At 44.8% G+C, this 25,032-nt stretch overlaps 1 protein-coding gene and 1 long non-coding RNA gene across 4 annotated transcripts in view; one reads left to right on the top strand and one right to left on the bottom strand.

The window, feature by feature from the left end:
* Positions 1–25,032, top strand: part of ANKRD27 (ankyrin repeat domain 27) — a 128,024-nt gene that overhangs the window by 66,331 nt on the left and 36,661 nt on the right. For all 3 annotated transcript variants that reach the window (XM_085888362.1, XM_085888363.1, XM_085888364.1), the window contains 3 exons: positions 2,969–3,090; positions 3,188–3,266; positions 11,294–11,420. In XM_085888362.1, coding sequence (XP_085744488.1) covers positions 2,969–3,090; positions 3,188–3,266; positions 11,294–11,420 — 328 coding nt within the window. The remainder of the gene's footprint in view (positions 1–2,968; positions 3,091–3,187; positions 3,267–11,293; positions 11,421–25,032) is intronic.
* On the bottom strand, positions 1,503–4,984 carry LOC147023189 (uncharacterized). The gene is made up of 3 exons (XR_015060062.1): positions 4,518–4,984; positions 4,096–4,247; positions 1,503–2,012 (listed from the first exon to the last, which is right to left on the bottom strand). It is a non-coding gene; the product is annotated as an uncharacterized LOC147023189 (long non-coding RNA).

Here is a 25,032-nt window from a genome sequence, read left to right as displayed (position 1 = left end):
CTTTGGTGATTGTTCCAAGATTCACATCAAAATAGGAGGTCATGTTGTAGTATAAATATCCAAGGCACATTGCTGTTAAAGATCCTCACCTTAAGGCCCTGTCACACCTTGACGATTTAGCCAGCGTATGCCTGACATATGCAAAATTTGGCTAAAACGCTGGCACACGTCGAATACGTTATGGGTAAGTTTGTATACGTTAAGAGCACACTGGCATACGTCATAGTACACTGGCATACGTCGTAGTACGCCAAGGTGTTAGACAAATTTTCCATGCTTGAAATTTTTCGAAGTATGCCAGCGTATGACTCACACGTCCCTCATAATGCTGGCCATAAGTTGTAGGCACGTTACGCGATCATTGACACACGTCAACACACGTTACTTCTACGTTACTCATAAGTCGAAACACGTCAATGTAATGGTTAGCATCAGTGTTCCAGACTCCCTGGTTTTTTTTTTCTTTTCTTTTTTATTCTTCGGTATGACGGTGATGTTAACACTTCAATTTCTCGTGCGGTTATAATATAATATAATTAATAGGCTGCCTCTCAACGATTTAAATCGTAACCGCACTAGAAATCGAAGTGTCAACATCACTGTCATTCCGAAGAAAAAAAAAAACCAGGGAGTCTGGAACACTGACGCTAACCATTACCTTGATGTGTTTCAACTTATGAGTAACGTATGTCGACGTGTGTCAACTATCGCGTAGAATGCCTACAACTTATGCCAGTGTATGTGGAATGTGTGTCATACGTCGAGTACGTCAAGAAATTTTCAACATGCTGAAAATTTCTCGATGTACTCGGCGTATGACGACGTATGCCAGCGTGCTCTTAACGTATAAAAAACTTACCCATAACGTATTTGACGTGTGCCAGCTTGGTTTGGCAAATTTTTCATACGTCGGCATATGTTGGCAAAAACGTCAAGGTGTGACAGCGGCTTCACACTTCGATGTCTAGTGTGGTTATGATTTGAATCGTCGAGCCGCAGCCTATAAATAGCCTACACCACGTGATCGTCGGCGATACGCTGCCGCGCGCTATGCATAAGTTAGACTGTCGTTGGGCATAGGTTGTGAACGCCGACAACACGCTCAGCATTCGTTTGTATAAGTAATCTCAATGTGATTAAAACGTTCTGTGTACGTTACTAATACGTTATGCATACGTCCAACACGTTAGTATACGCCCAAAACTTAAAAAAAAATCAATAGTTCAGCGTACGCCAGCGTTTTACATACATTTTGAGACCTTGCCATACGCTGGCTAAAACGTCAAGGTGTGACCGCCCCTTTAGTTTTGGTGTTGTACTTATTTGATTTACAAATTCCCTGGAGTCTCATGAAGGTACCTCTTGCCTCTTTTTTTTTTTTCTCCTTCCTGTTAAGTTAACCATGGTCCCCAGATATGTAAACATGTCACATGCACACGCATACACACACACACACACACACACACACACACACACACACACACACACACACACACACACACACACACACACACACACACACACACACACACACACACACACACACACACACACACACGCATCATTTGCAAAATTTGACATCAAAACCAGAACTGGGTATTAAATTGATCACACTAAACGAATTTTATCTTTAATTTACCCATATTTAACTTTACAAGACCATCGGAAGACTCAGATCTTTCATGACATTTTATGTGATGCAATTAAACAATCTGAGATTGACAATTGCTCTGAGTAAGAGGGAGGAAGCAAAAGAAGAATCGGACTTGCTGCTTGCCAAGGTAGTCGGATGAGTGGCATTGAAATGGCTGCGCAGATACGACAAAAATGATCCAACCATTGGAAAGTGGAAAACAACAACCAGTGTATTGTGACTCACTGACCACTGCAGCACAGCAGCAGATCGATATCATAGCGGTTTTGCAAACCCTCGTGGCTCATACTTTGCAGTGCAACATTGGTCAAAGGGTGTGGATCGTCCAAGACTGTTACGGCTTGATGAATGTATGCACCTGAAATTACATCAGCACGGCCATTTTATAAAGTCAATTTCAGCAACCATTTCTCATTCCAAGCTTGATCCATAAAGATGTTAATGTGATGCCATTGGACAGCTTCCAATGTCTGATTAGATGAACAAAGTGACATCGATCGTAGTGAAAACATGTTGGAATAAAGACTATTTTGCTGGTGTTTCATGGTTTAGCTGCACGAACAATTAGAATGCCACTCGGTGGAACAACACTAAACACAATCCACAACCTTTGATTAGTATCTCAAGGAGTTGGGGATGGGTCGGGCATCTATCTGCCTGGGGGATGGCCAGACGGAGACCCCTGGAGTATCGGTGGAAAGTGGATGCAGAGACACGCTGCTCCGGCGCATGCTCCCATACCTGACCTGACCTGACTCAGTAGAGTGCATACCTCTTGTCAGGCTGAACAGTTTCTCTCTCTCACTGATAGGCTGGATCTGCATCGGTACCTCAACCAAAATATAATTGGCTTCTTCTTGTCATCGACCCAACTCATCCACCAAGTTTTATTTATTTATTTATTTTCTGAATCCATCCATAATGTTTTGAAATATCGTGCTACATATCAATTTAGCCCCATCTCTCATTGGTGAAGAATCGCTTAAAAACTTATCATAACCTGATCTGGATCCGCATCTTCACCAAAATGGAGGGCACAATGAATTCACCATTGTCAATAATTGCATCCTTTGTTTTAAACATGTTCAACAACTTCTGGGAGGACTCCTCTTTCAACTCCACTGAGACTGACTTTCTCAGAGGAATAAGCATGCAATTCCAGAATCAAAAATGTGTTCATATTAGCTACCTTTGTTCATCGATTTTTACTTCATTATTCAGTGGCTCTTAAAGGTAATTGCAAAGTGGATGTAAGCTTGTTCCATTGATGGTAACTGCTGTGTTCTGCACGTTTTTTTCGTTTCATTTTCTTAGTATAAATATTCCACGTGCAAAGCGAGAGCTGGGAACACTAAATGATCACAGCACTCCTCGTGAAAAGCAGCTTTGCCTGAGGACGGTGCTGCACATCGTGTTGCAGTCTCCCAGGCACCGAGGTACTGACTGCGATGAGGATTTTATCTTTCTCATTACCTTCATTCTTCACGCGTGCCTTTTTGACTAACTGCACATTTCATTTGCTGCTTTTCGTAGCAAATGTGCAAAACGCCACCACAGATGACCTGCTTCCAGTGTTGATATATCTCGTAGTGAAGACAGAGGTGCCAAACTGGTATGTGATCTTTTGTGCACCATTGTTCTATTCTCCACTTTCTCACAATCTCCTTTCCTGTGGGTTTTTTTATTTATTTATTTATTTGTTTTCACATTGTGTTATAGAGCTCAACCTTTACTTAAAATTATCTTTTATTGTTTCATGTGCTTTTCTGCTTCTATATGCTTCACAAAGTCATCATCTTTATTTATTTATGTATTTACGTCGAGCAGAAGTCTAATTTCAAACTTAGAAAATTAATCAGCTTATTTCCACTTTCACTTAACAATTTTATTACAAAATTTCCACCACCAATTTTTTTTCTGCAACTTGAAGATGATGGTACTGATGAGGTTTCTGGAATGCAAAGATCTTTAAGAGCAAATGACATCATACTATATCGAGAACGCCACTCGGTAGAGCGCATACCTCCACCGTGCTGAACAGTTTACGTTTTGGTATCCCACTGATCTGGATCCAGACCTCAACCAAAATCTAATCGGCTTGTCCTTGCACCTACCCAAACTCATCCACCAAGTTTTGTCATCCGTCCACGATGTTTTGAGATATTGTAATATCTATCATTTTTGGCCCTATCTTTCAATTGTGAAGAATCACTTAAAATTATAGTTCCGGATCCGGATCTTCACCAAAATTAAATTTATTTGTCCTTGCCACACATCCAACCTGTCTGCCAAGTTTCGTCACAACCTGTCCACAACATTTTAAAATATCGTGCTATATATAGTTTTTGACCCTTTTGTGATGGACCTCGCTGCTCTCAGATAACTCTAAGAGTCCGAGGTGTCCAATAAAAAAGACCACAGATACCATCTACAACACTCACCCTTGGCCAGATCTTCGTGCCCAGGATCGGTTCACCATACCTGTGAGATGATTGAAGCAGATAGAGAACCGTACCAGTGGGTGTGCAACGGATATTGATTGGCTGAGCGAACCAGCGTTACATCAACCCCGGGTCGATGACCCTCAGGCATGCTACACGATAAAAGCAGGATACAAGTCAAGATAGTTCCCAGCTTATATTGGCAATGGCAGGCAAGCAAATATTTACAGGCAAGTATTTACAACATGTATAACATTCCCATTACATCTACGCAACATACCTGCCCTCATAATTATTAGCCAATCACTAAGTACTTTAACTAATGGATCCAGACACCCAAATAAGTGAAAGATTTGAGGAAGGGGTAAGAAGAGGAAGAGGTGAGAAAGACATAGTTGGGGTCTTTTACATGCTCGACACACCTGAGTTGCCGCTGTCCAGTGGTTTGGCCTGATGATCCTTGGATTCACCTCCTTGCACTCCCTCAGAGTGCTTAATGTTCTGCATGTGATGGTGCTCCACTTGCGCTCCTGGGGTTCAAGCGCCCGATGGTATGGATGGCTGCATGCGTTGGTACGTGGCAGTTCGTGATGTGAGAATGATGAGGTTAGGAGCTGCAATATGGCCAGGCAACAAGGTGAGGCAACCGAGTTGGACCGAAGATGTATCAGGGCGTGAGGTTAAAAGATGTGTGGATGTGCATTGATGAGAAAGATGTAAAACCTATTTGAAAGATGCCAAAGGAGCAAGTAATGTGAAGCAATGTGAAGCAAAGTGAAGAAAAGGAAAGAAAGAGAAAGACGGAACAAGGTGCCACAAGCGAGAAATAACAACGCGAACAAGAAAAAGAATAAAGTGAAACATACACACACGGCCAATCAAGCGACATACAAAGTGAGATGTTGAAGAGTACGCACAGCTGCCCACACACACACTTCTGTGCTTTGTCGGATATTTATAGCCCCTTTACTCCCCACTCCCCACGGCGCTCGCAGCCTGCTGCTTTGCCAAACAGCTCGTCATTGGAGGACCCACGGAGCTTTCTAGAAAGGGGACATACTACGTGCCTGTCACTTTAAGATGGTTGTACGCAAACTCGCACCACCTGCCCTCGTGACCAAGTCAGTGTGTGATGGGATTGATTGCTTTCTACCGCATGTGCATGAACTCTCACCTTGGTCTTTCGTGGCCAGTCCGTGTGGCGTGTGAGAAATGACTCAAGTCCAGAATGTAAAGGAAAAATAACATTTACTCAAACTGTCACAGTGCACATCGATCCACATAAATACAGCTTATTCTTAAGAGCAAAACAGAATACTGCGACATAACCAGCTTAATCCTTTGTGTTGGTGCTCCGTTCTCCCCAGGGGCTCACAACCGTCACACTATCTTTCAATGGTAAAGAATCACCTAAAAATTAAAAAATAATTATCGGATCCGGATCATCACCTAAATCAAATCAATTCATCCTCGTCACACACTCAACCTGTCCACCAAGTTTAATCTGAATCCATCCATAACGTTTTGAGACAACCTGCTCATCGACAGACAGATGCAGACAAACAGGGGTGAAAACATAGCGAGCGATGTGAAATATAATGAAGCAAACGTGGATGTCACTGAAGCTCCACAAGTCACATGATGGAAATAGCACCACCTTTGGTGGTCGTTGGTATTACAAATCATCTTCCTTTATCTTGTGATATGAAATATGATACGTTGTGATCAATAAAATTTATTTTAAAAATTACAAAGTGCATTTCCATGACTGTGCCGCAAGACATTTCCCACTGAAGGTTGGCTGAGAAGGGTACTCCTGCCCTCAGGGCAACAGTGCCTGCCAATTGATTTGATGAACTTTCCAGCTAAAAATGATCTACTACTTACTGTGCAGTATCTGTAGTGCTTAACTGGTGGCAAATGGTCTTCTTTGAGTAACCGCAGCTCTTTGCCACATTCTTTCCCTTTTGTGGTGCTGTTTCTCATGCATTAACAACTATCACACAATATCACTGACAGACTTGAATGATCAGGCATTGGACTTGAGCAAAGTGAAACTCCATTGTAACTCAGGATACTGAAGGCTGAGGTGCATGCTTTACGTAGCTCCTGGATATGTCTGCAAATGCTGTTAAAATGTCAAAAGAAGAAGCTCGAGTGGAAAGCAGTGAAAATGTCAGGATAAATTAAGCCTTCTGAGTGTCCTGATCCCTGCCCTTGATTTCTGTTCACAGTCTCAACCTTCAGGTACTCCATCCCATCAGCTATGCTTTGTCACTGTTTGCTAAGGGTTATACAGTGCCTTCAGAAAGTATTGTTGCAGTTGTGGGGGAAATGGAGGAATTTCATAGAAAAGGTAGGATTGTATAGAGTAACTTGGTTTGTGGACGTGTAGGAGACATCTCGATGTAAATTAAGTAGGGAAACTGAAACCTTTTTTTTTTTTTTTTGCATTTTAAGACCAGTGATAAAAAGGAATCGCTCCCTTAGAACAACAACTGAGCCGGACATTTCCAAGCAAGCGAAAACACCACCTTCAGGAATGACAACTGGCAAACCACACCCCTGGAGTGGATGATGAATGGGCGTGACGTCGGGGAGAAGAAGGGAGTTGGGATCGGAATCAAAACGTAGGAGAAGGAGCGGGACAGAAGCGAGTGAGGCAGTATCGGCAGGTGGAAGAGAAGGGCATTACGGCTGGCTTCCCCTCGATACGGTGAAGAAGGCTGCACGATTCTCGTGTTGGTGCTGAGGTGGATTTGCCCGCGTGATGGACCAAGACGCTGGCCATTGACTGTTCGGCTGTGCCATGATGGGTGTACGTTTCTGAGGCAGGAAGAAGAGCGTGCCTCATGGCCTGATCACGGGGCCTCAAAAATCGTCTCGTCATATGATCGAGGAGGAAGGGCGATCGTGGTGAACGAACCTGGTGCAAGAGAGGAACAGTCGGCATATTTGCTCATGAAAAGAAGCTGCACAGCGGTTTCTGAGCCCTGGTGTTGAGTATCACCGCCCGAATTGTCTCCTGTACGTTTCCCACCCGGAGAGCGACTGTGCGCCATTTTGGGTGCGTTTTCCCATGCAGTGACAACGTGGTTTGGTGAACTCCAACCTTCAGAAACTCATCTCTGGGTACACAGCTAAGTGCCAGAAGAAAGGGAGGATTTTTCTTTTATTTATTCTGTCCCCTCGTCTGTGTGGAGGCACCTCAAATAGGAATTTAGTTTTATCTCGCATTCCTTTTTTTATTATTACACTGAATTATTACCATTGTAAATATTTGATTTATTTTCATTAAACCCCCGTATTTATTTAAGTTGCTTGTGTTGTCCGTTTGTCGTGGGTTCGAGTATAAACCCGTGTGCCTCCGTCCTCGCCGCCCGCCCATCCCGTTTGCGCCATAATCTCCTGAGAATCTCGGCTGTTCGCTTTCAAAGGAGAAAACTGTTTGGCTATCTGTCCAGGCAGGGCCTAACCCCATGGACATGACAGTATTAACACACCCCTTGATTTTTTTTTCATATTTTGTTGTTAGTCTGAATTTAAAATGGATTAAATTTTTTATTTTTATTATCACCGATCTACATAAACTACCCCATAATGACAGTGAAACCGTTTTTTTTGAAATTCTTACAAATTCACTGAAAATTACATACCGAAATACCAAATTTACATAAATATTCAATCTCCAGAGTCAACACTTTGTTGGAGAGCCTTTGGCAGCGATTACAGCTTCAAGTCTTCTTGGGTATGTCTGTATCAACTTTGTATATCCGGATTTGGGGTTTTTCTCTCATTCTTCCTTGCAGATTTGCTCAAGCTCTGTCAAGTTGGATGGGGATTGTCAGTGAACAGCAATCTTCAAGTCTTTATACAGATTCTCAATGGGATTCAAGTCTGTGAAAGTCCTTTAGTGGACCAGCCAAAGCACATTCTTGTTCTGAAACCATTCCAGTGTTGCTTTGGCTGTATGCTTGTTGGGGTCATTGTCCTGTTGGAACGTAAGTCTGTGCCACAGTCTTTTGCACCAAAGTAGGTTCTCAAGGATTTCCCTGTATTTGCCTCCATTCATTGTTCCCTCTATCCTACAAGTCTCCCACTCCCTGCTGCTGAAAAGCGTCCCCATAGCATGATTCCGCCACCATCATGCTTCACGGTCGGGATGGTGTTGGATGGGTGATGAGCTGTGCTCTGTTTCTGCCAGACATAGCACTTTGCATTCAGGCCAAAGAATTCAGTTTTTGTCTCATCAGACCACAGAATCTTTTCCTCATGCTCTCAGTCTTTGACGTGGCTCTTTGCAAACTCCAGTCGTGCTGTCGTGTGCCTTTTTCTCAGGAGTGTCTTCCATCCTGGGCACTCTCCCATAAAGCCTTGATTTGTGAAGTGCTGCAGAGATTGTTGCCCTTCTGGCAGGTTCTCCCATCTCAGCCAATTAACTCTCTAGTTCTGTGAGTGTCATTGGGTTATTGGTCAACTCCCTGACCAAGGTCCTTCTTGCTCAGTTGTTCAGTTTGGTTGGATGGCCAGCTTTAGCAAAAGTCTCGGTAGTTCCATATTCTTTCCATTTTCTAATGATGGAGCTCACTTTGCTCTTGGGAACTTTCGAGGTTCTAGAAATTGTTTTATACCCTTCGCCAAATCTATGCCTCCTCACAATTATATCACTGAGTTATACGAACAGTTCCTTTAATACCCCACAGCTTGGACTTCATGGGAAAGTTTCTGCTCTGTCACTGTCAACTGTGGGACCTTGTAGAGAAAGGTGTGTTTCTTTCTAAATCATGTCCAATCAGTTGAATTGGCCACAGGTGGACTCCAAGTTTTAGAGACATCTCAAGGATGATAAAAGTAAATTTGATGCACCTGAGCTCAGTTTGGAGTGTCATAGCAAAGGGGTTGAATATATGTAATCGATCAGTGACAAAATCAATTGAATTGAATCCATTTTAAATTCAGGCTGTAACACAACAAAATGTGGAAAAGTCCAGGGGTGTAAATACTGTTACGGCTGTGGAAATTCGCATTACACCATAAAGGGCCCTCAGGTGAGATATCTCCATAGGTACATGTGTAGTTAGCCCAAACCCGTTGTATAGAGGGAATTTATGTGATCCATTCGGGCTGCAATCCTCCAGTTAGTCGTTTTTCTTTCCCTATCTTTGATTTCAAATGAACAAAAACCAACAAGGATGCTGGTGGGTTTTTCCCACCATTCTTCCCCGCGCTTGGTGTGAGGGAAGGGGGAGGGGCAGCTCGCCGCCGATTGGTGGATGGACAGCGTGAGGCGGTCGGGGTGAGGGAACGCCCCTTTTTCGAGAACCCTCTCGAAGGAGGGTGGAGCCGAAAACGGGGCGGAGTGAAGGGTGGAGCCCCACGCTATAAAAGTCAGACACGGGCGGGGTGCGCTTCCTCTTCCTCGTCCTCGTCCTCTTCCTCGTCCTCCTCTTCCTCGTCCTCTTCCTCTTCGTCCTGGAGCTGGTCTCGTCGTTCATCTTGGCTGGTGGTCTGGTCTGGTCTTCTGTCGGTGCGGTCCCGAGACCCCGCTTCCGCGCGGAGATAGCGCCGGAAACCCCGTCCGTTTCCCCAAAACCCCGTCCGAGTTGTCGGGCGGACGACACGAGTTACGCGCGGCACGAGCTCGGTGCACCACGCCGGAGAGAGCTCGCAGACCGCGAGAGAGGTCGGGCCCAGGCGTGACCACGCTGACTGACGTGGGAGAGGGACTCACCAGCCACAAAAGGGAAGTCGCGACTTTCTTTCTTTTCTTGTCTTTGGGTTTGTGTAAATGACTGTGGGTGGCACCTGCCCGACAAGTAGAATTGTTTTAAGTGTTGCCGTGTGTACGCGTAGTCGGTTGGTAACTCTTGCTTTTGCTTTATATGTGCATTTTTCTATTGTGACTGTAAATACGTGCCTTCCGTGCTGGTATGTGTCTGAAATAAACGTGCTTGTGTGAACTTGTTCCCCGTTTTGCTGCGTCCTTTCCTTTGTTTGACTCTCCATCCTGCTTCACGTAAGGGGTTCGTAGTGGGTGCAACATCCCGGTAATTAATCGGAACCGTCAAGGCCGACGATAACACCACTCGGTTATCACTGTAGCACGGAACAGACCGCTTAAGCGGTTCGTGTCTGGAGTCGGCCTGTGGCGTGGTATGATCGCCCGGTCGACCATTCGCGCAGGTACTTAGGTAGATCGAATTATGGCGAGCAACCCTATCCTGCGCGGGTGGGCAATTGGCACGATCGTGGTGAGGTTAAACCCCCACCCGTGACTAGCTCCCGGCGTTGTTCCGAGAGGGTCACGACTGAATTGTCCGTCCGGTGGGCGACGTGCCGCAATTCGAGTTGCGTAGCCGTTCGCACGCCGGCGGGTGCGAATTCGCAACAATACTTTCTGAAGGCACTGTAACTACATAAGCAAAAGCTGGTGCGATTTCACACCTCACACCTTGATTTTATTCCCCATACATGCCCTTTCTCTATCTTTGTCCTTCATAAAAACCCTTGCCCTTCTCTCATTCTTCCTACACTTTCTTATCCTCGTTCCTTTTCGCTTCCTCTTCTCTCTCCCTTTTCTCAATTTAACTTTTCCTCATCGATTTCTGAATCCTAACCAATCCCCCTTTGCATGCACACATATACACACACACACACACACACACACACACACACACACACACACACACACACACACACACACACACACACACACACACACACACACACACACACACACACACACACACACACACACACACACACACACACACACACACACACACACACACACACACACACACACACACACACACACACACCTGCAGTGCTGATTATGGCAGGGCAACAAAGATCTTCTGAAGGCAGGCCATCCTCATTATAGTGTACTGTTGCCTGGCAGGTAACTTGCATGTAGATTTCAAATTCAATACATTTTCCCAGCCTAATAATATTTTAAGGCAACTTGCATCATCATCATTGAATGTTTGGATGTGGGGGCCGGGCCAGGGTGGATGGAGACGACCCAAATTGGTGGTATTTGTGAATTTTGCATTTATAATCTTTCAATGGCCTTTTTTGTGTTGGGACCTTTCTGTTGTTTTCAAGTGGAATTGCAGCTTATATAGCAGATCTTCGAATTTTCTGAGTTTGAAGTTTTGTTTCACCTTTACTCTTCCACACTATTCCTCTTTTCTAGGATGGCAAACTTGAGCTACATGAAAAATTTCCAGTTCAGTGGTGAGAGCAAAGATGAGCTGGATTTCTGTCTCACCTCTCTGGAGGCTTCAGTGGAGCATGTCCGTGCGGGCATCATCAACCCTCAGGTAACTGAGAGTGATCTTGTCTCGGCTGCAGTTGATGCAGTCATTTGCTGACAAATTTAGGTCCATCTTTCATCTTTCGGTCCTTGTTTAAACTTTTGTTTAATGTGCTCATTAGATTTTAAAATCGGTTGTAGTATTGTTCAAAAGATTCAAGGTAAATTGTTGGAAATTATTTATGCTGCCCGAAGTGTCCAGTGTGACTTTTGTTGATGATGGTAAAAACAGATGATGCAGGTTGACTGTTTAAAATATATATATATATATATATATATATATATATATATATATATATATATATATATATATATATATATATATATATATATATATATATATATATATATATATATCATAATAGACTCTCCCAAAAAGGTGAATTGATACACTCAATGGACAACTCATCTTCTCATGAGTCTTGAGCATGATATTCATATTCTTCACTTCATTGATTGTGAAAAAGTATCTGTGTTGAGATGTAAACACTTCTTAGAATGCTCCAAAATGAAAAACAAAATGATTTACTAGAACGATACTCAATAGATCGCATGCCTCCGCCAAGCTAAACGGTTTACGTTTTGTATCCCACTGATAGGCCAGATCCGGATCTTCACCAAAATCAACCATTTCGTCCTTGTCACACACCCAACCTGTCCAAGTTTCGTCCGAATCCGTCCATAACTTTTTGAGATATCCTGCTCACAAACAAATAGACAGACAAACAAACAGGGTGAAAACATTAACTCAATGACTTGCATTTACAAGAATGAGATGCATGGAGGTACAGTTAGTCTTTTCCACATGAATCATGCTTCAGTGCAGACTGAGATCCTTTTCCACTGGCATGAGAAACGTTTTTGCAGAATGTACATATTCTTGAATAGTAAAGGCCCGGTCACACCTTGACGTTTTAGCCAACGTATGCCGATTTTTGAATTTTTTTTTTCTAAAACGCTGGCACACGTTGAATACGTTATGGGTAAGTTTTGATAACATTGAGAGCACGCTGAAAAACACTGCCATACGTCGTTGTACGTTGGCTTTAAACATTGTACTTTTTGGTTGTCCTCAAATTTTTTCATGCTTGAAATTTCACGACGTATGCCGGCGTATGACTCACACGTTCCGCTACGCTGGCCACAAGTTGTATGCACGGTCTGCGATCGTTGACAGACGTCAACACATGCTACTTGTAAGTTAATCATAAGTTGAGACACGCCGAGGTAATGTTTCGCGTACCCGAAACTTATTTCTAACCTATGATTAACGTGTTGTTGGCACGTTACGCGATCGTTGCCACACATCGATAGACGTTACTTTTAAGTTACTCGTAGGCTGAAAGACGTTGGTATAATGGATCGTCCTTGCGTCAGCGTCCACGGCCACGGCCAGGACACTTATTTGCAGCATTCTTCAAACTTTTCTTCGGCATGACGAGGATGTTCACACTTCGATGTCTAGCTTGGCTATGATTCCAATTGTCCATCGGCAGCGTCTATTTAAAATAGTCGAGTTTGAGCGTTTTAACACGTTCAGAAGAAACGCTTCAAATTTCCAAACCCCAGCGTCAAAAAACAAAGGTGAGTGACAGCAATTTAAATCGTTCATTGTAAACAATGAAATAGCTGAGTTGGTACCGTTTAAAAGTCGTTGAGTGTAAAAAAAATCCAATTGTTGAGCGCAAGCGTCTACTTTCAATAGTGGAGATGCAGCCATTTAAATCGTTGAGTTTATCATTTAAATCGTTAAATCGTTAAACGCAAGGACGATCCATCATAACCCACACCCTCCCCCTCACACTCACCTACTACTGCCAACATGAACAAACTACTACTAATACTAATACTGATACTGTTACTGCTGACATGGACATCGACTCAAAAAGGACTCGAAAACACTGTTGGGTTCCCCTTTTATGAGCAGCATTTTTATATACCAATTCCCAAAACCGCTGGGAACACGTCTTTATATGGCAGTTGTAAGCTAGAAACACGTTAATTTTTTTTTTTTGTCGACCGGAAGACGTCATTGGAATACGTCTACATACGTCGATGTGTGTTGGGACTACGTAAAGAATTGGTTCAAAGCACGTCAAGCATAAGTTAGAAATAAGTTTCGCGTAAAAAAGACATTACCGCGACGTGTTTCGACTTATGAGTAGCTTATAAGTAGCCTTTGTGGACGTGTGTAAGCGTCCACATATCGTGTGTAAAACTTATCCCCATCGCATGCGGAACGTGTGTCATACGCCGAGTACGTCGTAAAATTTTGAACATGTTTAAAATTTCTTGACGTACTCTACTTACTACGACGTATGATAGCGTACTTTAGCGTTCTACTCACGTATACCAAACTTACACATACCGTATTTGACGTGCCCCAACGTTTTATACACATTTTTCTTAGGTCGGCATACGCTGGCAAGATCGCCAAGGTGTGACTGTGATGTTGACACTTCCATTTCTACAGCAGTTATGATTCGAATCGTTGTGCGTCAGCCTTTTAATAGGCTACGTCACGACATCGTCGGCGATGCGTGCAATGCGCTATGCCTAAGTTAGACTATCGTTGGGCATAGGTTGTGTAGGCCAACAACAGGTTCAGCATTCGTTGGTATAAGTTATCTATAACACAACGAAACGTTCTGTGTCCGTTACCAATGCGTTATACATAAGACCAAGTCGCTATGAATACATCCGAATCTTTAAAAAAAAACATCAAAAGTTCAACGTAAGCCAGCGTTTTACAGCTTGGTTGCCATCGCTGACTAAAACGTCAAGGTGTGACCGGGCCTTAAAATTAATTCCGTAACATTGCTTTTCCATTGCTTTTTACAATAGGTCCCTCTCCTCCCTCTCCCTCTCTCTTTCTCTTGCTCACACTCCCTCCTTGCACCCCTCCCTCCTGGAGCGTATCACGACTTATGGTGAGGGAGGTGTCGCTCTCCCCTCACCCTCCTCGCTCTCCCCTCCCACCTTCCTCAACCCCCCTCCAAGCTCCCCCACCCCCTCTCTCTTTCTCTCTCCACCCCTCACTTATTATTCCCATCAGCGTAGCGACGGATGGTATTTGTTAGTAAATAATAATGGTTCCTGAAAGCACACAGTCCTGTACTAATTTGCCATAAAAAAATTATAACGACAAAAATTCAAAATTGGTTGTGATGCCAAAATCATTTAGTGTTCCTCGTACTTAAATGTTGTTACATGCACGTGCCAAAGATAAAATAAATGTGTCCAGGCATTTAAAAAAAAAAAATCCATTTGCCAAGTTGATTTTGTCTTGGTGATAGTCGTGTGTAAAAGTCTTCTTCTGCTCTGCAGTTGTTTTGCCGAGTTTGTAGATCGTTTCTTGTACGGTGGTTTATCATCAACTTAGTATCTTAACGAGGAAATAAGGAAATAAAAACAGTTTTACTCTTCAGTGAATATATTAATATCACTGTCAATGGATGACAAATTGCAAGTCAATTTTAAGTCATTCGCTCACGGATGCTTTATGGGAACAGATGATTGGCAGGGAGCAGTTCATATACAACAGGAAAACAGAATGCCACATGTCGTTCTTTTTAACTCTTTTGGTTTTGGAAGGAATGGTTCAACTGTCATTCGGTTCTGCTGTCCTTTGATTGTTTTTAATGTGCTCCATCTTATTCGTTCTTTTTGAGAGGAATGAGAAGTGGGAAGTTTGATTTGAATTGTGATAAATTTTAAGGGGTTATAACTAATTGTATACAGGAATTATATGATGCACCAGTTTGATTTAAACATCTGATCAATCCATTTCTGTTCGGGCATGATTCTCCAAACCTAATGAATGGAAATATTTTGCGCACATGCCAATTAGTGTGGTTGCCATTGTGCACAGTGTGGTGCTATACTTCTGGGGATGTGTAACTCCTTGTAGGCAGATGTGCTCCGTGAAAGCCATTAATTTTTCACGCCGTTTCTGTTATTTGGGAAGACACACGCAGATCTCCCTTGGCTTTTTCTGACCCGTAAGGAGAGCTTGTGGCTTCCTCCTTGGGGGAGATAGTTGTGAAATTTTAATGCGTTTTTTTTTCTCTCTCTCTCTCTCTCTCTCATCTTAATTTCCAAATGCCCTGCAGTGCATCAGCTGTCCTCTGAATTTGTACTCGGTTTGTTTTGTTTTTCCCCTTTTTTTGTTTTTTTCCTTTCTTGTTTCCTAGTTTCCTTTGGCATTATGCATTTCATATTCCTTTTCCATATCTTTCCAAACTTCTTCCACTCGACATAGTCAACATGTGGTACTCGATGAAAACCTTTCATTTCCTCTCCCTGTCAAAGTTGGTGTGCTCCAAGGCAGTGTTCTGAGCCCAGTCCTTTTCCTGGTCATCTTCCATGATCTCTCTGCTGTCAGACAGGCAAGCTGCAGCTTCCACCTTATCTTCAGACCTAAAAAAAAAAAAAAAAATAATCACAAGATGGTCAAACACTTGGATTATGTCATTCAATACCGACAAATCTCAGTCTCTCTCTCTCTCGCTCTCTCGCTCTCTCTCTCTCTCTCTCTCTCTCTCTCTCTCTCTCTCTCTCTCTCTCTCTCTCTCTCTCTCTCTCTCTCTCTCTCTCTCTCTCTCTCTCTCTCTCTCTCTCTCTCTCTCTCTCTCTCTCTCTCTCTCTCTCTCTCTCTCTCTCTCTCTCTCTCTCTCTCTCTCTCTCTCTCTCTCTCTCTCTCTCTCTCTCTCTCTCTCTCTCTCTCTCTCTCTCTCTCTCTCTCTCTCTCTCTCTCTCTCTCTCTCTCTCTCTCTCTCTCTCTCTCTCTCTCTCTCTCTCTCTCTCTCTCTCTCTCTCTCTCTCTCTCTCTCTCTCTCTCTCTCTCTCTCTCTCTCTCTCTCTCTCTCTCTCTCTCTCTCTCTCTCTCGCCATCTCTCTCTCTCTCTCTCTCTCTCTCTCTCTCTCTCTCTCTCTCTCTCTCTCTCTCTCTCTCTCTCTCTCTCTCTCTCTCTCTCTCTCTCTCTCTCTCTCTCTCTCTCTCTCTCTCTCTCTCTCTCTCTCTCTCTCTCTCTCTCTCTCTCTCTCTCTCTCTCTCTCTCTCTCTCTCTCTCTCTCTCTCTCTCTCTCTCTCTCTCTCTCTCTCTCTCTCTCTCTCGCCATCTCTCTCTCTCTCTCTCTCTCTCTCTCTCTCTCTCTCTCTCTCTCTCTCTCTCTCTCTCTCTCTCTCTCTCTCTCTCTCTCTCTCTCTCTCTCTCTCTCTCTCTCTCTCTCTCTCTCTCTCTCTCTCTCTCTCTCTCTCTCTCTCTCTCTCTCTCTCTCTCTCTCTCTCTCTCTCTCTCTCTCTCTCTCTCTCGCCATCTCTCTCTCTCTCTCTCTCTCTCTCTCTCTCTCTCTCTCTCTCTCTCTCTCTCTCTCTCTCTCTCTCTCTCTCTCTCTCTCTCTCTCTCTCTCTCTCTCTCTCTCTCTCTCTCTCCCTGTCTCTCTCTCTCTCTCTCTCTCTCTCTCTCTCTCTCTCTCTCTCTCTCTCTCTCTCTCTCTCTCTCTCTCTCTCTCTCTCTCTCTCTCTCTCTCTCTCTCTCTCTCTCTCTCTCTCTCTCTCTCTCTCTCTCTCTCTCTCTCTCTCTCTCTCTCTCTCTCTCTCTCTCTCTCTCTCTGTCTCTCTCTCTCTCTCTCTCTCTCTCTCTCTCTCTCTCTCTCTCTCTCTCTCTCTCTCTCTCTCTCTCTGTCTCTCTCTCTCTCTCTCTCTCTCTCTCTCTCTCTCTCTCTCTCTCTCTCTCTCTCTCTCTCTCTCTCTCTCTCTCTCTCTCTCTCTCTCTCTCTCTCTCTCTCTCTCTCTCTCTCTCTCTCTCTCTCTCTCTCTCTCTCTCTCTCTCTCTCTCTCTCTCTCTCTCTCTCTCTCTCTCTCTCTCTCTCTCTCTCTCTCTCTCTCTCTCTCTCTCTCTCTCTCTCTCTCTCTCTCTCTCTCTCTCTCTCTCTCTCTCTCTCTCTCTCTCTCTCTCTCTCTCCCTGTCTCTCTCTCTCTCTCTCTGTCTCTCTCCCTGTCTCTCTCTCTCTCTCTCTCTGTCTCTCTCCCTGTCTCTCTCTCTCTCTCTCTCCCTGTCTCTCTCTCTCTCCCTGTCTCTCTCTCTCTCTCTCTCTCTCTCTCTCTCTCTCTCTCTCTCTCTCTCTCTCTCTCTCTCTCTCTCTCTCTCTCTCTCTCTCTCTCTCTCTCTCTCTCTCTCTCTCTCTCTCTCTCTCTCGCCATCTCTCTCTCTCTCTCGCCATCTCTCTCTCTCTCGCCATCTCTCTCTCTCTCTCTCTCTCTCTCTCTCTCTCTCTCTCTCTCTCTCTCTCTCACTCTCTCACCATATCTCTCTCTCTCTCTCTCTCTCTCTCTCTCTCTCTCTCTCTCTCTCTCTCTCTCTCTCTCTCTCTCTCTCTCTCTCTCTCTCTCTCTCTCTCTCTCTCTCTCTCTCTCTCTCTCTCGCCATCTCTCTCTCTCTCGCCCTCTCTCTCTCTCTCTCTCTCTCTCTCTCTCTCTCTCTCTCTCTCTCTCTCTCTCACTCTCTCACCATATCTCTCTCTCTCTCTCTCTCTCTCTCTCTCTCTCTCTCTCTCTCTCTCTCTCTCTCTCTCTCTCTCTCTCTCTCTCTCTCTCTCTCTCTCTCTCTCTCTCTCCATCTCTCCATCTCTCCATCTCTCTCTCTCTCTCTCCATCTCTCCATCTCTCTCTCCCTGTCTCTCTCGCCATCTCTCTCTCCCTGTCTCTCTCGCCATCTCTCTCTCCCTGTCTCTCTCGCCATCTCTCTCTCCCTGTCTCTCTCGCCATCTCTCTCTCTCTCTCTCTCTCTCTCTCTCTCTCTCTCTCTCTCTCTCTCTCTCTCTCTCTCTCTCTCTCTCTCTCTCTCTCTCTCTCTCGAACACGAACGTGCAAACGCAAGGGGCTGTTGCTCAGTCTCTGGCGGTACGTGTGGAGCCTGTGTTGCTTCTCTCTTCTTATCATCTTCTCCTCTCTAATGTATTTTTTGGGGGTGTTCCTTGTGTATAAACTGTTATCAATGCTTTATCGATTAGTTGAAAATTGAATTGGTTTCTTCTCTTCTTTTTTCCACTCTTGTATATAATCCTTTGCTTTGTTGTATTGAATTTTTACCCTTTATACTTTTTTTGTAATAAAAGGATATAAAAGTCAAAAGTCTCTCTCTCTCTCTCTCTCTCTCTGTCTCTGTCTCTGTCTCTGTCTCTGTCTCTGTCTCTGTCTCTGTCTCTGTCTCTGTCTCTGTCTCTGTCTCTGTCTCTGTCTCTGTCTCTGTCTCTGTCTGTCTCTGTCTCTGTCTCTGTCTCTGTCTCTGTCTCTGTCTCTGTCTCTGTCTCTGTCTCTGTCTCTGTCTCTGTCTCTGTCTCTGTCTCTGTCTCTGTCTCTGTCTCTGTCTCTGTCTCTGTCTCTGTCTCTGTCTCTGTCTCTCTGTCTCTCTGTCTCTCTGTCTCTCTGTCTCTCTGTCTCTCTGTCTCTCTGTCTCTCTGTCTCTCTGTCTCTCTGTCTCTCTGTCTCTCTGTCTCTCTGTCTCTCTGTCTCTCTGTCTCTCTGTCTCTCTGTCTCTCTGTCTCTCTGTCTCTCTGTGTCTCTGTCTCTGTCTCTCTCTCTGTCTCTGTCTCTGTCTCTGTCTCTGTCTCTGTCTCTCTCTCTGTCTCTGTCTCTCTCTCTGTCTCTCTCTCTCTGTCTCTCTCTCTCTGTCTCTCTCTCTCTCTCTGTCTCTCTCTCTCTCTCTGTCTCTCTCTCTCTCTCTGTCTCTCTCTCTCTCTCTCTGTCTCTCTCTCTCTCTCTGTCTCTCTCTCTCTCTCTGTCTCTCTCTCTCTCTCTGTCTCTCTCTCTCTCTCTCTCTCTCTCTCCCCCCTGTCTCTCTCCTCTCTCCCCTCCTGTCTCTCTCCTCTCTCCCCTCTCCCCCCTCTCTCGACTGGACAAACCCTCTGATCTACTTTCTTAACAATCCTCTTGAAGTTCAGTCATTCATCCTCCTGGGTCTCACTTTCAGCCATGTTTCTGGGGAGAATCACATTTAAAAGTTGGCCTCCAAAGCCAGTTGCCGACTGCACATCCTCCATCGTACAAAGTCATTCCTTTGCCATGCCTGAACTCCTATCCACCTCTAAGGCCTTCATTGGAATCTCTTGTGCTGAAGCTGAGTCTGTGGGTCTTCCACTTCGCCATCAGACAGGTTGGTGGTCTCTCTCTTCTTCCACCTTCTTTCTGGTCAGGCACCCTCTGCTCTTTCTGAGCTTTGTGTACCCCCAGGTTTCTACAGGGTTCACACGGTCCATCATCAACCCACTTTTGGTGGAACTACCGAAATCCAGGATTACTGCTCACCTTCACTCATTTGTTCCCCCACCCACCTGTAGAATCAACTTCCACATTCTCTTCATTCTCATTATTCCTGGGTTGATGAGGTCTTCAAAACCACTGTTCACCACCATCTCAGATGGTCCTCAATCCTAAACCGTGATCTTTTTTATCCTCGTTAACCCCACCCAAATCCCTCCACATTCTAATTTTCAAGTTTTCCTTCCTTGAACTTTCTTTCTGTGTCTGTTTTGTCCACCCCATGCATGCGTGTTTTGTGTCATGTTTTTGTGGGTTATGTCCTGATCCGCTCACTGTATTAGCTCTTCTATGAGCTAAGATCCTCGTCCTCTTAATGATGATGTCATAAAAACGAGTATGACGTCATTGTGATGTATCAGGTTTGCGATAAATGATCTGTGCTAATGCCCGGCTTGATTCCCACAAACAAAATTCAAACAGCTTGCCTAGTTTCGGAGATAATGGTAGAGGTGATTTCCATTAGCGGCGATATTATGATGTCAACTTTTTTTCTCGGAAGAATTTCCAAAATCGGAGATGGTTACTGCCTGCGCGTGGGCCTTCTGCATATACATGGCAAGTTTCACGAAGATCCGATTAAACTCTGGGTTGTGAAACAAAAAATGTCAAAAAATAGGAATGATGTCATAAAAATTGATATGACGTCATAGTGATGTGTCATATGTGCGGTAATTCATCTCTGCCAATGCCCTGTTTGATTCCCGCAAACAGAATTCAAAAAGCTTGCCTAGTTTCGGAGAATTTTTTAGGCAATTTCCATTAGCGGAGATGTTTTGACGTCATAACTTTTTTTCTCGGAGGAATTTTCAAAATCGGAGATGGTTACTGTCTGCGCAGGGTATTTTTACATACACGAGGTGTGTTCAAAAAGTATCCAACCTTAATTTTTCATGCGTAAACAAATGAAGCTAGGGAGGCGTGGTTTGGTGCACATATGTGGACGATCCTAATCCGTATGCGTGAATATTTTCCCGCCTGCAGAATCTGTCAGTCGCCGACAGACCGCCGATGAGTGAGGAAGTGTAACTGAGCGCCGTCGGATTTTCGTTTTTGACAAAATGACGGATCACTGTGGTCTCATCGCCAGTGATCACTGTGTTGAAGTTGGGATCGCTGTTCACAGTCTCCAGCATGTCCTGTGCGATCTCCAAACGGAGTTGCTTCTGCTCGATCGTTAGCAGCTTTGGCGCGAACTTCGCTGAGATTCTCCTTAAGCCCAAATCCTCAGTCACAATGGAATGAACGGATCCAATGCTGACGCCCGCCTCGTCTGCAAGCTCTCTGATCGTGATTCGACGATCCTGCATCAGCAGGGTCCTCACTTGGTCAATGACGATCTCATTTCGGGATGTTGAGGACCTACCAGAACGTGCTTCACTTTCCACTGATGTGCGACCATCTTTGAAGCGGTTTTACCACTCTTTTATCTGTGTGGTGCCCATTGCTTTGTCCCCGAAGGCCTGTTGAATTTTGCGGATCGTTTCCACTTGGGAATCGCCAAGCTTTACACAAAATTTGATGCAGTAGCGTTGTTCAAGTTTTCCGTCATTTGTCAAAAACGAAAATCTGACGGCACTCACTTACACTTCCTCACTCATTGGTGGTCTGTCGGCGACTGACAGCTTCTGCAGGCGGGAAAATATTCAGGCATACGGATTAGGATCGCCTACATAGTGCACCAAACCACGCCTCCCAAGCTTCATTTGTTTACACACGAAAAATTAAGGTTGGATACTTTTTCAACATACTTCGTATATGCCAAGTTTCAGGAAGTTTCGATGAAAACTGTAGGCTGTGAAACAAAAAAGTCCACAAGAAGAAGATGAAGAACAACAACGTGAGTAAAACTTAGAGATCCTCCACGAGGATCTAAAAATATACTTCATACAGTAAACCCTTAAATATTGTGGGTTTGAATATTGCTGTTTTGACCAATTGTTGGCAACCCCTCTGTGTACTGATTTAGTTATCGTGGGCATAATTTCGACCATGCACGGTTTTTGATCTGAGTTGTGATGGTTATCTTGCACCACCAGCCTTTTGTTGTTTTCCGCATGCCGCTAATAATGGTGCCAAGGCGTAAAACTAAAATGATGGACAAAAGTGATTTAAATTTTTTATTTATTTGCTGATTTACTGAGCTGCAGAGCAATCTATAATGCAAACTTATTGACAGATTATAAAGGGAAACAATTTTAGAGCTTGATAAGGGAGGGATGGTGGGGGCTTTAGACACATTACAGAAGGGAGTGGCGGGGGGGGGCACGTTTAATCTGCTTTTGAATGATTGATCTGCTTTTGAATGATTGATCTGCTTCAATATTGCAGGAGGTTTCATAGTAAAGGGGATTTATATTTATTTTACATGTTTATTTCAATTGTGATTCTTTTGGCTACTGTCAAGCCAACCTTCCTCTCTATTTTCTCGAAGCCCAGGAACCTAGCCTCTTTTTTTTCCCCAAAAGCCTTGGGTTTAACTATCATGGTCCTGAATATTTAAGGGTTTAATGTACTGTTGGCCCCACTATTTGTGAATTTGCTATTCGCGGTTTACAAAACACGGCCCTGTGCCTCGCGTATTCGCTGTTCTTCGCAGACGAAAAAAAAAATTCCACGAGCTGCACACATAAAACAGTTCTAAAACATATCTTCCACGAGCTCTGCTATAAACGAACTGTATGCACATACAGTACAGTAGTACTGTACGCAAAAACATCTTCCACGAGCCGTGTAAATAAAACGGTTCTAAACCATATCTTCCACCAGCCACATTGTAACCAAGCTGCGTGGCTTGTTCCACCATTCGCGCTATAGACGCTTCACCACATCTACAGTACCAGTACTAATAGCTGCTGAAGATGTTTCCCTCCCACCCTCCAGTAAGTTGCACAATTAAATGTTTCACCACTTGACACCTACTGAGTAAACCGTTATGTACATTTGCATAAGTAATTAAAATGCTTCACCAAATTATTACAAGCTGCTGAAGATGTCACCATCCCCAAGCAATTAAAATGTTTCACCACACCTGACACCTACTGAGTAAAATATTGGCATGCACATTTGTATAAGTAATTGAAATGCTTCACCACGTCGACTCCCAGATGAGTAAACCATGAGTATGCAAGACTTGCGCAATTAAAATGTTAGCATGGACGCTTGCATAATTAAAACCTTTCACCACATATACCCCCAGACCCCAGCTGAGTACGTCTGGTAACACGTTAGCATCTGCCAACATCCCTCACAAACAAGACTACTCGCCTCTTTCGCAGTTGCCCACAATTCCCACATGACTGCTTATGTGCAGTGTGTCCTGGGTCTCAATCTTTCTTCTCATTCCGCTGCCTTGAGCGGTGTTGTGCCTCTCGTTCTGCTCATTTGCTCATTGATCAAACATGGCTCCCAAGCGCAAGACCAGTGCCGGAGAGGCATAGACTGCCGAGAGGCAGAAGAAAGTGATAAGCCTGAGTCACAAAGTGGATCTGCTAGACCAGCTGTCAAGAGGACAGAGTGTGGCTTCTGTGGGCAGACTGTATGGAGTAAACAAATCCACCCACCATTTGCTACATATGGAAGAACGAGAAAACGATCCGAGAAAGTGTTGTGGTGAGCGCTGTACCACGCACCAAGGTGGTCACCCACATCTGGGATTTCCATGGAGAAGATGTTCAGTGTCTGGATTGAGGACAATGTGCAAAAGAACATGCCTTTAAGTGGACCTCTCATTCGTGCAAAGGCCATGAGTATCTATGCGCATCTGGCTGGCACTGGTGGCACTATCACGAGTGACGCGGGTACGAGTGGCCCCAGTCCAATCCAATCCAACCAAGCAGGGGGTGATTTGACCACTTGGAGAAGTGCTACGGTCTCCCAAACGTATAACTGATGGGCGAGTGTGTCTCCGCGGTCAACGAGGCGGTCAAAGTATTCCCTGCTCAACTCGCGCAGCTCATCGAAGAGAAGGGAACCTGCTCGAGCAGGTTTTCAATGCATACGAGACCAGCCTGTTTTGGAAAAAGATGCCAACATGAACTTTAATCTCAAGGCACGAGGGGACAGCATCAGGATTCAAGGCCACAAAGACCAGGTATCTCTTCTCTGCACAAATGCAAAAGGGGACTGTATGACAAACCCATGATGTTGTACAATTCCCTGAACCCACATCCTCTCAAGGGCAAGAACAAGCAAATACTGCCTGTGTTTTGGAGGGCCAACAAGAAGGTGTGGGTGACAGCAATTTTTGTGGACTGGTTTCATAACCATTTCATCTATCATTTGGAGAGATACCTGGCAGAACAAAACCTTGTATTCAAGGTTCTCCTGCTTGTCGAAAATGCTCTTGGCCACCCTGGGGACCTGAAAGTGGCTCATCCGACCGTCGAAGTGATCTTCCTGCTGCTCAACATCACCTCCCTGATCCAGCCGCTTGACCAAGGTGTAATTTCGACTTTCAAAATATAATATATTTGCTGCACCTTTTGCTGCATTTTGGATGCGATGGACTCCAACTCAGAGCTCACTGTCTGGCATTGTTGGAAGGAACTAAACGTAGCCCACTGCATTGGTGCAATTAGAGAGTCGCTGTATGAGGTGAAAGCCTCCACCATCAACCCCTGTGGCCACTGGCAGTGAAGAACTTCAGAGGCTTTCACGACAACACTGAGGAGAGGCATAAAATTCAGGGTGGCACAGCATGTGGGAGGGGAAGGGAAGGCTTTGACGACATGGAGCCTGAGGAGTTGGATGCTCTTATTGCCTTGCATGCCAAGTAGCTCACCGAGAAGGACATAGCCATTTCCAAGGTTTCCCAGGAGGCGGGCAGTGATGAAGAGGTGTCGAGGTCCAAACTCGCAGTCAAGTTCCTGGGTGAGATATTGCAGGACATGCAGTCAGTTACTGAGAGGCTGTTAGAAGCCGATCCGGTCATGGAGCATTACCTCAAGGTTAAGAGAGAGAGAGAGACAGAGACAGAGACGGAGACGGAGACGGAGACGGAGACGGAGACGGAGACGGAGACGGAGACGGAGACGGAGACGGAGACGGAGACGGAGACGGAGACGGAGACGGAGACGGAGACGGAGACGGAGACGGAGACGGAGACGGAGACGGAGACGGAGACGGAGACGGAGACGGAGACGGAGACGGCGAGAGAGAGAGAGAGACGGCGAGAGAGACGGCGAGAGAGACGGCGAGAGAGACGGCGAGAGAGACGGCGAGAGAGACGGCGAGAGAGACGGCGAGAGAGAGAGAGAGAGAGAGAGAGACGGCGAGAGAGACGGCGAGAGAGAGAGAG

Source organism: Eptatretus burgeri, chromosome 7 (genome assembly GCF_056783735.1).
Source record: "Eptatretus burgeri isolate ZD-2024b chromosome 7, Ebu_testis_v1, whole genome shotgun sequence".
Taxonomy (NCBI): domain Eukaryota; kingdom Metazoa; phylum Chordata; class Myxini; order Myxiniformes; family Myxinidae; genus Eptatretus; species Eptatretus burgeri.
The sequence above is the reverse complement of the archived record's forward strand: the minus strand, read 5'-3'. Positions and strand labels throughout refer to the sequence as shown.